The 11,578-nt window shown below is 46.5% G+C and overlaps 1 protein-coding gene and 1 long non-coding RNA gene across 5 annotated transcripts in view; one reads left to right on the forward strand and one right to left on the reverse strand.

Moving 5' to 3' along the window:
- Nucleotides 1-11,578, forward strand: part of Nrp2 (neuropilin 2) — a 121,567-nt gene that overhangs the window by 54,119 nt on the left and 55,870 nt on the right. For all 4 annotated transcript variants that reach the window (XM_048808389.1, XM_015481295.2, XM_015481296.2 and 1 more), the window contains exons 8-10: nt 5,369-5,513; nt 8,033-8,382; nt 10,099-10,243. In XM_048808389.1, the coding sequence (XP_048664346.1) occupies nt 5,369-5,513; nt 8,033-8,382; nt 10,099-10,243 (640 nt within the window). The remainder of the gene's footprint in view (nt 1-5,368; nt 5,514-8,032; nt 8,383-10,098; nt 10,244-11,578) is intronic.
- The window catches only part of LOC125618187, a 27,624-nt gene continuing 16,158 nt past the window's right edge, over nt 113-11,578 (reverse strand). Inside the window, exons 2-4 of the long non-coding RNA XR_007349445.1 lie at nt 5,348-5,557; nt 1,150-1,385; nt 113-584 (exon numbers count right to left, since the gene is read on the reverse strand). This is a non-coding gene — a long non-coding RNA (uncharacterized LOC125618187). The remainder of the gene's footprint in view (nt 585-1,149; nt 1,386-5,347; nt 5,558-11,578) is intronic.

Raw genomic sequence — 11,578 nt, forward strand, 5'->3', positions numbered from 1 at the left:
AACATACTCCTGATTGTCCAACAGAGTAGTATTTTTCTTTAAAATGAATAAAAATGTGTATACTCTCTGACTTCCAGCTTTTAAAACAGATGTTTAAATTTGATCATTGTTTTTGATATATGTCTGTCTAGAGATAATATATATATGGATGCTCTGGGTATAATATATATAGATCCACTGATTTTTCTCAGCATTCTGAACATGTCACTGCAAAGTGATGACCTAAAAATTTGGAGCCTCAAGATGGAACTTGGGAATCAATGGCTTTCAGAACCTGAACTCTTCCAGTTGGCCAAGAACCCATTTGTTGGGTGTTGTGCAGGCATTCAAGCCAGCTGAAAGTGATGGTAAACTCTAGTGTTCATCTGTGGGCCTATTATCAACATTTTCCTGCAAGAGAAACCAAGGTATCAAAGGTTTATTGATTTTCCTGTAGTGATTCAGTGAGTCGGCAGAGAATAGGAAATAAAACCAATTTCCTGGCATCATTTCCCATGCACACAACCCCTTACCTTGCAGTGCCTAGACTGGAAGCCAAGAATCCATCTCAGGGAATTTGATCAGAAAACATATGAAGGGTGATTCTAAAACCACAGAAGCATTGAGAAAGTCATAAAGATGTATAATATATGATAGCATTTATCAGCTATAAATAGGGGCGCTACAGGGAGAAAAATAGAGACCTTGTAAATCCATTGGGTCAGGAGAAATAGAAACTGCTTAATATTTCATTAAAAATGGATTCTCATAAATTGCACTTGGATATCTTTGGGCAAAAGACAGTAGGTAAGGCCTAAGGCATTGTTATTCATTGCTCTTGGTTATTAATAATTTGAACTGTTATTGAACCAACACATCAACAAGGTGTATTCTCCCTGTGAATGGGGCACTCACCACTGGTTGTGGGCACTATTTGAAGTGTATTAAAAAAAAATCCACTGCACTTGTCCACAAAATCTCTTTAACTATAAGGGACAGTGAATGCCTTTTCACAAAGAGGATACCCTTGGAGGAGTTCATGAAAACTCTTGTGAAGAAAGGCTTAGAATCTAGCAGCCAGAAAGAACCTGACAAATCAATGCACGCAATCCCGCCATTTAGTAAAGGAGGAAATTGGGGGCCCCCAAGGAAGTAGAGATATTTGCCTACCTTCTGAGCTAATTAGTAACAGAATTTGGCTCCTTCTCTTGATTCAGCAGTGGGTCTTATTTTATTTTGTCCTCTTTACCACACTCAGAGTGAGAGATGTGTACAAATTTTAAGGAAGATGATAGGTGCTGAGGATATAGCTTAGTGGTAGAGTGCCTGCCGAGCATGCATGAGGCCCTGGGTTCAAACCCCAGTACTGTTGGGGCAGTGGGGATGATGCTCCTTCAGCAAAGAACCTGTAGCATAGGGAACATATACAAGCACAAAGTCAAGAACAAACAAGAGACCAGTAAGGAACCAGACTCACAAACATGAAGGATAATTTGAAGCCAAGTTGAAAAGAATCTTCATGTGATTCCAGGGGTGGGAGAAGAGAGAGCAAAAGAATAGCAGAATAAAGTTCCATGTAAGCCACAGGCAGACGGCCTAGAGATCAACCATATGCTTGCCTCCTTCCTGACTGATGCCACTGTAGGTGGAGATTGAGGGGATTCACCCAAAACCTGGGCCCCATGCATCCATGAGAAGATCAGCTCCTCCCCAGCAGGTATACGCCCATGTTCACATGCAACCCCATTGGCACCCACACCACTTTACCAAAGATGGTCCAGATACCCAGTCATTCCCTTACGAAGGGAGAAAAGGAAGGGTTTCTTGGCGTTGTTTGCCAAAGCTGAGGAATGAAGGGGTCAGATCAGATAAAACTGGATATTAAAAACTCATAAGACATGCTGTGTTTCTAAACCGTACCAGCATGGTGTGTATGCTGTGGATTGGTGGCTGTGTGCAAGTTCAAATCCACTCAGCTCTCCAAGGATATATTCACGTGGCAAATAAAGCTATTTCCCCCACATGAACTCCTTAGAATCTCCTGCTGGAAGCCTCATGCCCATCACCATCACCGTCCACAGGGACCTGGCACTCGGGCATCGCGCTCCGACTGGAGCTCTTCGGCTGTCGGGTCACAGGTGAGGTGGGGACTCCATCACTGACCAATCCTGGGTTCTGCTCCCTGTTTCAGAAACTGAATGATTGTACCACAAGACTGTCCTGGAGGCTTGGTTTGAGGACTCAAGTCCTATAAGTCTTCATCTTTTTATTCATTCACTCATCCAATATATTTTTCTTAAGCATCTACTATTTCTACTAGCTAAAACTCATGGAAAGTTAACTAGGAGCCAGGTTTAATTCTCATCTAAAATAGATTATCTTTTATCATCCTTATAACAATTTTGTGAGGTAGATGTTATTATTATCGCTTTATAGATAAGGAAACCAATAGGTAAAGAGCTTGATCACTCAACCAGTAAATGGTAGAGCCAGGGTTTGACTCTGGGCAATTTGAATCCAAAGCCTCTGCTCTCAAATAATGCTCTGAGCTGCCTCAAGCCAGGGCCAAGAGCTACACAGACCCTGTTCTGAGTGTCTATTATGGATGAGTTAGGCAGATATTAATAAGCAAGCAAACCTAAGAATAGGTGTAAGATTAAAACTAGGATAAACTATGTTTCCCAAATTATGTTTGGAAACATGGGCTGTTGGGATTTGACCCAGCCCAGGGAGCCTAGGAGGACTTCCTTCAGGAGTTGATGATCGAGGTCAGAGGGCAGAAGACAGACAGGCATTACCTGGTGAAGAAGGGAGCTAGGTAGGTATACCTGGCAGTGGTCACAGGTTGCTCAGTGGCACTGTGTGGTGAGAAGGACCAAAAGAGAAAGGGGGGCATGGAGGGTATATGTGAAGGAAAAACAGGTGCTCACATGGGCTAAAACCCAAGCGGTACAGATTGGAAAAGGCCAGAGTGGTATCTGGATGTCTTTGAGAAGTTGATACAGTGATCTGGGTAAAACACAATGGTGGCTAGACCAGCACCAGCCATCTAGCGCCAGTCCAATCCTCTTGTCTTATGGACTCCACTCAAAGCAGGCAAGCTGCCTCTTTGACCTGGAAGGGTCTTCAGTGTACATCCACCCACCTGCTGCCCCCAGGTCATTCCAGCTCTGACNGCCCCCCCCCCCGCCCCCCGCTGCTCACAGCACCAGTCTGAAATCAGCAAAGAGCTGCATTTGCTTCTTTCTTGCCAAAGCAAAGCAAAACAAACAAAAGCCTCTGTCTCATGCTGAATTCTGGGAGAACTGATTCATCTCTTTTCCTTGGAATCCGTTCCTCCACCCTTTTCCTCAAAGCCGGGAACCCTTTGTCAGCATAAAGTCAGCAAGAAACAAGAATATGGCAAGGCCAGGACTTTCCTTGGTGCTGGTGCTCCTCTTGGTTTTGGGTCCCTCTCTGAGATTAGGGTTGCAGAGAATCAAGGACCTCTCCCCTCTAGCCTTCTCCCAGATATACAGCTCCACCCCTTTTCTCTATTTCCTTGGCTCTTCTCCTTTCTTCTCTCTCCTCCTAATCCTCAATCACTGTACAGGAAGCAGCAAAATTGAACCTGGGTGAGAGGAACGGTCACCAGTTCTTCCTCTGTGCTCCCTGATGTCATCAAGACAGCAGAAGGGGGAACAGACAGCCTTAGGATCCAGAGTGCGAGGACTCCCCCCTCCCCCCAGGGAGCAGAGGGAGCAGCAAGTTCGGTGGGCTGAGTGGGAACCCCTCAGATTTGGTGAACTTAGCACCAAGAACTATAGTTTAAACAGAAGTAGGCTGATGCCCTTCTTTATTTTTCTGGAATAAGCCAATTCCTTTCATTTGGTTGCAAATATGCCATCGTGGTGTATTATTAAGTACAAGCCTGCAAATGGTGGGGTTCGCAGGACATGGAGAAGAAAGGACTATGTTGGTAACTGCCTGTAAATATCTGTGCTTTCCTTTGCTGTCACTCTAAGCCGTTCTATGATGGGATTATAAACTCACGCTGGGGCCACATCACTGGACAGCGATTTTACTTCCATTCAGCCCATGATTGGGAACCTGAAAGGCTCCATGACTCCTAGCTACCAGCATGAATACTGCAAATTTATTTAAAGACATAAAAGTCAACCTAAGAAAAAGCTTAAAAGCTTTGGATTCAGACAAGCATCTCTGAGCCTAGGTTTCCTCATCAATAAAGTGGAGATTATAATACTTTGCTTCCTGGAGTGTTGCAGACACAACTGTGTTTACACAGTGCCTGGCTCAAAAGCATTCAAATATACTAGTTTCCCATTCCTCTGTCCCAGCCCTGTTGATACCCCAAATTCCTAGCATGTCCTGGTCATCATAAGCTGACATATCTAGTTCCCCTGCACAGGAGAAGGTGCTTCTTGAGGCAGAGTTGGCCATAAGCAAATTTACAGGGTCCCTGGGTTATTACAGTTGTGACAGGCATGATTTAGAAACGATGTTTGGTTAGCTGGTTTTTCCCTTCCCCCTTATCCAGGGAAACCAAGAGAAACTCACATATACTTGCTCCAGTTACTTTTTTTTTTTTTTTTAAATGGAGAGCTCAAAAAAAGCATAAGGTCCATATGGCAGTTATTGATTTGGGCCATCTGGTAAGCCAGGACTTGCGTCTACCATGTTGGAGCAGAAACTACTCCAAAAAGCCTTTCCTCCCATAAGAGACGTATTGGTCAGCTGGGGACAGGGATGGATTTCATGACAGGGTAGGGACTAGAGTAAGAGGAAGTGGAGCAGGACTCTGAGGGACCACCTGCAACCATGACCTACAACAAAGACCAGAGAGATGCAAGAAAGTATTGACTAACCCAGGGGCCTTGGCAGTAGACGGGGCCCCCTCACCCACTCTCTCATGCATGGAGTGGGAAAGTGTCTAAGTAACCATCAAAAAAAAAAAATGTGAAACACTTTATAATTACAAAATTCCCTGCAAATATTCCTGTAAGCCTACACCAGGAGGAAGAGGGATTGTCAAATCCAAGCTGGAGAGTGATTTTAATAGATTCTCTAATTTTTTCTTTCTTAGCTTCTGAAGTATTTTCTTTGACAAGTTCCTTCCTCTGCTTGCTTTCAGCCCAGAGACAAAATTTCCCTTCCCTCTGAATGTTTTTTGTGAAGACTATTTATTGTTTTCCAAGTTGGAGCAGTGTGAGAAATTAATTTTTTTTTCATGGTGTTGTAAAATAAACCCACAACAAGAAACCTCATGGTTACTTTAGACTTGAGGGAAATAAAATTCAACAGAACTTTTCAACCCACTTCAAAGCCTGTTCAGGTGGCTACATTACCAACCAGGATTTCAGGAACTTACTTTTCATGTCTTCTGTTGCAGGTATTCCAAGCCAACAATGATGCCACCGAGGTCGTTCTGAACAAACTCCACATGCCGCTGTTAACGAGGTTCATCCGGATCCGTCCACAGACCTGGCACTCGGGCATCGCGCTCCGACTGGAGCTCTTCGGCTGTCGGGTCACAGGTGAGGTGGGGACTCCATCACTGACCAATCCTGGGTTCTGCTCCCTGTTTCAGAAACTGAATGATTGTACCACAAGACTGTCCTGGAGGCTTGGTTTGAGGACTCAAGTCCTATAAGTCTTCATCTTTTTATTCATTCACTCATCCAATATATTTTTCTTAAGCATCTACTATTTCTACTAGCTAAAACTCATGGAAAGTTAACTAGGAGCCAGGTTTAATTCTCATCTAAAATAGATTATCTTTTATCATCCTTATAACAATTTTGTGAGGTAGATGTTATTATTATCGCTTTATAGATAAGGAAACCAATAGGTAAAGAGCTTGATCACTCAACCAGTAAATGGTAGAGCCAGGGTTTGACTCTGGGCAATTTGAATCCAAAGCCTCTGCTCTCAAATAATGCTCTGAGCTGCCTCAAGCCAGGGCCAAGAGCTACACAGACCCTGTTCTGAGTGTCTATTATGGATGAGTTAGGCAGATATTAATAAGCAAGCAAACCTAAGAATAGGTGTAAGATTAAAACTAGGATAAACTATGTTTCCCAAATTATGTTTGGAAACATGGGCTGTTGGGATTTGACCCAGCCCAGGGAGCCTAGGAGGACTTCCTTCAGGAGTTGATGATCGAGGTCAGAGGGCAGAAGACAGACAGGCATTACCTGGTGAAGAAGGGAGCTAGGTAGGTATACCTGGCAGTGGTCACAGGTTGCTCAGTGGCACTGTGTGGTGAGAAGGACCAAAAGAGAAAGGGGGGCATGGAGGGTATATGTGAAGGAAAAACAGGTGCTCACATGGGCTAAAACCCAAGCGGTACAGATTGGAAAAGGCCAGAGTGGTATCTGGATGTCTTTGAGAAGTTGATACAGTGATCTGGGTAAAACACAATGGTGGCTAGACCAGCACCAGCCATCTAGCGCCAGTCCAATCCTCTTGTCTTATGGACTCCACTCAAAGCAGGCAAGCTGCCTCTTTGACCTGGAAGGGTCTTCAGTGTACATCCACCCACCTGCTGCCCCCAGGTCATTCCAGCTCTGACAGGGAGTGTTCCAGGGTGTGGCCCTGTGTGGGCACTCTGGTTTAAACTCCTTACATTAGTACAGCCTCTGTGTCATTCCTGTCCCTTCCTTGTACATTATCTTGCCCACTCTTCCTAACAGCCCTATGAGGTGAGTGGGGCAGGTGCTGATGTAGAAACCAAGGCTCAAAGAAACAAACAGCTTGACCCAAACCACCCAACGACAGGTGGTTCCTATACCCACATTTTCTCAATACAAATTCTCTGCTCTTAACACCTTTACAGAAAGATCTGGCTTCCCTCTCCTGGAAGCTGTTCACCCTGATCCTCCACAGAAAGCTGTTTTCTGATCCTTTGTGTTGGTGTTCCAGGCCAGCAAAGGCTAATTAGCAAGGATTTAGTGAAGGTTCACTTTCTGGAAGATTGAAAAGAGAGAACCAGTGAATTTGGAAAAGGGAGGCAACTTGAAGGATCTTTTCTTTTTTAATCTATTCAGTTTTCATAAGTTTAATATACATTTGCTGTTGCCCTGCCCAACACCACGATTCATATATTTTGCACTCACTCATTCACTCCACAAAGGCTGTGTGTGAGGCCACACACTGGGTACTACAGTTAGAGAAGTGAGGAAAACAAATGAGGTCTCTAGCATCATGGAGCTTTAGGGTTAGTAGACAGGATAGAAAAAAATGCAAGTATGTGCCATTATAAGCAAAGATGTATATGGGGGAAAGAACGGGATGTTCTGAGAAGGAACAACTGAGAAGACTTAATTTACATGCATTCAAAGATTGGGGATGGCCTTTCTGAGAATGTGACACTCATGCATTGGGGTGAGTAAAGGGTACCTAGTGAAGACTGAGGGGAAGGGCTCTGAGGTGGTAGGAACAGCCTCAGGCAGTAGAGAGCTTCCATACACATGTGGAAGTAAAGATCTGATACCGACCCCAGGAATGTTTCCATCTAGTCAGCAAAATGATCATCTAAGAAAGAAGAAGTCAATGTTTTGCTGAGCTCCCCTGTGCTCATGGTGCTTGAGAGAGTCAGAAGGGACTAGTGGCTTGGAAAGGATGCATAGACATGCACTCTGAGAGGCCTTGGCCAAAGCCATAATACAAACAGCTACCAGCCGTCAGATACTTAAATATGCCAGGCACTGTCCTCAGGGTTGCTACATGGTGATGAACAGAATCCTCGAAACAACCCCCAAGAAATAGGTGTGACTCTTACCTCCCCTTTCAAAATGGGGGAACTGAGGCAACAGAACAATTAAAAAATTATCCAAGGACGTCTAGTTAGTAGGTAGCAGAGTGAGCACAAATCCAGGCAGTCTGGCTCCAAGTTCAGGCTTTGAATCACTGAGCTATAGGACCTCAGAATGCAGAGAAATCAGTGCTGATCCAAACAAAGTATTTGAGTGGGCTTCTTTTACAGCTCCCTACTAATAGGGGGATGGTCTTCAGTTTGTGCGGGTCAGCCATGACCTCCATTTTCTCTCCACAGATGCCCCTTGTTCCAACATGCTGGGGATGCTCTCAGGCCTCATCGCAGACTCCCAAATCTCCGCCTCCTCCACCCGCGAGTACCTCTGGAGCCCCAGCGCTGCCCGCCTGGTCAGCAGCCGCTCGGGCTGGTTCCCTCGAATCCCTCAGGCACAGCCAGGTGAGGAGTGGCTTCAGGTGGACCTGGGAGCACCCAAGACAGTGAAAGGCATCATCATCCAGGGAGCCCGTGGAGGAGACAGCATCACAGCAGTGGAAGCCAGGGCATTTGTGCGCAAGTTCAAAGTCTCCTACAGCCTAAACGGCAAGGACTGGGAATACATCCAGGACCCCAGAACCCAGCAGCCAAAGGTAGGCCATCCTGGGAGGACTCTGTAGCATTCCCCAAATAGGGAGGCTAAGTGGGATGCAAGGAGTTGGGGGTGCTGATTTCTCATCCAACAGCCATCATCAAACCTCTGCAATCCAATAACGCAAATATTGAGAGATTACTTTGTGCCAGTCATAGTGCTTATTACCTTATTTAGATTCTCTTAACCCCACAGGCTCTCTACAAGGACAATCCTTCCATCGCTCCCATTTTAGAGACGATGAAACTGAGGCTTTATCTCCTAACCAGGGTCACACAGTTTACCTGTGCCCAAGCCCACGATTCAGAAACTATAAGTCTGACTCAAATCCAAACACCTAACCCTACTCACACTACCTGTTTATAAAGTTCAACACCCTTTACACCCTCTGTCAGATGAAGTTTCCTTGAAATTGGCCAGACACCTCAAGAGGATGTGGTTGCTGGAAGCCAAACTATAGAAACTAGGGATTTACTTCCAAAAATAACTGTTTGTTTTTTTTTAAACATTGCTGCACTCCTTTGTATTTTCCTAGTTTTAACTGCTTAGATCTTTCCTGCCCCTCATATTGAGACAAGGAAGAACAGAGAGAAATTTACTCCAGGCCAGAAGTTCAGGCCAGATAGCCCACCCACTGCCATCAGAGAGGCGAAGGCCGGGAGAGAACATCTTGCCTCTGTCCTTCTTCAGATTCATCTCTTGCTCTGATCCTCCCTTCTACGTTATCCTCATTTTCCTCAGAAGAGCAGGGCCCCTAAAAAAGAAAGTCATATTACATGTCTCTGGTCAGCTTCCTTTTTGAAGAAAATGTTTCCATTCTGAATGTCAAGGCCAGGCCTGGTTTGGAGGTTTTGCAATGCTGGTATCAGCTCCCAACTCACAATTTCAGAGGTTTAGAAAAACTCTGGGTTTGGTAACTGGAGACTTCAGTGGATGGAGAGGTTGAACCACAGGCTTCCCCAGGGACAGCTGACCCTGACTTTTCTTGTAAAAGGAGGTGATCTTGGCCAGGGTCAGAGCCTGGCCTCCCTGAGATAGTGCCCCACTTTGGGTACTTTTGACCTCGATCCCCCTGCAGCAAGGGTGGTCCAGCAACAGCACTCCTGGAGGTTACTCAGCTCCTCACCATCCCAACACCTGCCCTTCCCCTAGAGGAAGGACCCCAAGGTAGCTCTGGATTGGGGTCCCACCCAACCTCAACCAGGGCTGCCCACCTCCATCACTTTTCTCCATCAGGGTGCTAGGTGAGGTCTCTCTTGATAGAATTATCTCTGCTAAACAAAGGTTTGGGCAGTGTGTGACCAGAAGACATTGGAGTAGTCGTTTTGCCTTCAGGCTCTCAGTGAACTGCTGGTCAGCAGAGGCTTCCTAAGTCTAGACTTTCATGCATTAGAGAAAAGGCTATCTTTTCTCGCTGACCAAGTTCAGCTTCAAACCCATTTGGAGCCTTATTCTTTCCCGAATCCTCAGTGTCCAGCCCAGGAAAATAGACATCACTTGACAATTGCCACTTTTATCTGCTCCCCATTTTCTGTATTTATGGGTCCCTCATTTTCTCATAAATGAGGGAAGTACTTTGGTCTGAAAATGAAGCTCCTGTAAGTCATAATGTCCCATGAACCAACCACAAACTGCCTTCGGGGTTGGTTGTGGTGGGGGAGAGGGTGAGCAGGGAGAGGTCCCACACAAGAAGATCTGATGGCTTGTCTCCCTGCAGCTGTTTGAAGGGAACATGCACTACGACACCCCCGACATCCGAAGGTTCGACCCTGTTCCAGCACAGTATGTGAGGGTGTACCCAGAGAGGTGGTCTCCAGCGGGCATTGGGATGCGGCTGGAGGTGCTAGGCTGTGACTGGACAGGTAAGGCTGCTTTCCTCTGCGGTCTCACTTACATAGTTTTGTGACCCTGGTATCTCAGAATGCCTTGGAAGGGGGTGGCGGGGGCAGCCATCCCTGGTAAAGCTCCACGAATTAGGAACCCTGCCACCCCATCCCCTGCCATACGCTCAGACCACCTCTGGATTGGGACAGTTTCTCAAAGGATGTGTTTGCCTTTTTAAGGGATCATTTCAGTTCTCCAACCCGAGTCTCGCACAAACAAGTCATAACCACACACCTCCCACCCAAATTCAATTAGACCCTGCCTCTTCAGGCCAGAGGGCTGTGGCTGTTGATTTAGGGCAGAAAAAATACTCTCATGATAATAAAGTAATCGGTTTATGTCTGAATCTGGCCTCCAGATGTCAGTGGCTAAAAGACGGCATTTTCATTTCAGAGCCACATCTGTAAAAGGCATTTATTTGCTCAGAAGGGACCCTGTTGCAGGGCAGCCTGTGGGAACTCTTCCCAGAGTGCAGCCTGAGTGTTGCTCATTCCTGCCCCGTCAGGTGGCACAGGCCCAGGGCAGTACTTCTAACTCTTCCTCTGAGGGTGAGGCCTGCTGAGCTCACCCACCCTTCCTTATTTCCAAGGCAGGGCTCTACCCTTCTGAGTCAGACCCCACCTCCCCTGCAGGCACTGGCCCTCCTCCCTCTACAGAGCTGGCACTAGATCTCACACAGCGCTCACTCACTGTCTGCCACAATGAACTTGAAGGAGCCACCTGGGGCTCGGGACCCAACCCAGTACAGGCAGGAGCAGCCAGCAGGCTGAGCTGTCCTGCCCCTCCCTACCAGGGCCCCAGGTATCACCATTTTCCTGTCTGTGCCCTGCCTGTCACCAGCTCTCCCAGCAGGATGGCATGAAGGATTAATAAGGGCATGTCAGAGAAATGCTTTTGGCTCCCAGGGAGAAAAGTGCTGCCTGTAGGCCCACTACAAGGGCACCGAGGAGCCCCGTTGAGGCGTGCCCAAGTTAGCCTCTGTCACCTGGGAATTGCAGGCAACCCCAACAGACACATCCTGGTAGAAAGACACTTACTCTCCCTTTTGTAAGGACGAAGCCCAGGTTTCTGCAGCCTACTCCACCTGCCGTCTCACAGGTGTTGAAAATCCCACCTCCAGCACAAACCGGCTTCCTTTACAGCCGGTTGGCTGGGCACAATCAGGAGCCACTTGTCAAAAGAAACTAACTTTATTTTTAGAACCACACACGCCAAACAAAACAGCCTCTCAGGAAAAACCCTCAGAGCCTCAACTGCCACCACCGGCTTTCCACAAGCCTCTCTCTCCCACCCAAGCTTCTCTCCACCTCCCA

Source organism: Marmota marmota, unplaced genomic scaffold (genome assembly GCF_001458135.2).
Source record: "Marmota marmota marmota unplaced genomic scaffold, marMar, whole genome shotgun sequence".
NCBI lineage: Eukaryota > Metazoa > Chordata > Mammalia > Rodentia > Sciuridae > Marmota > Marmota marmota.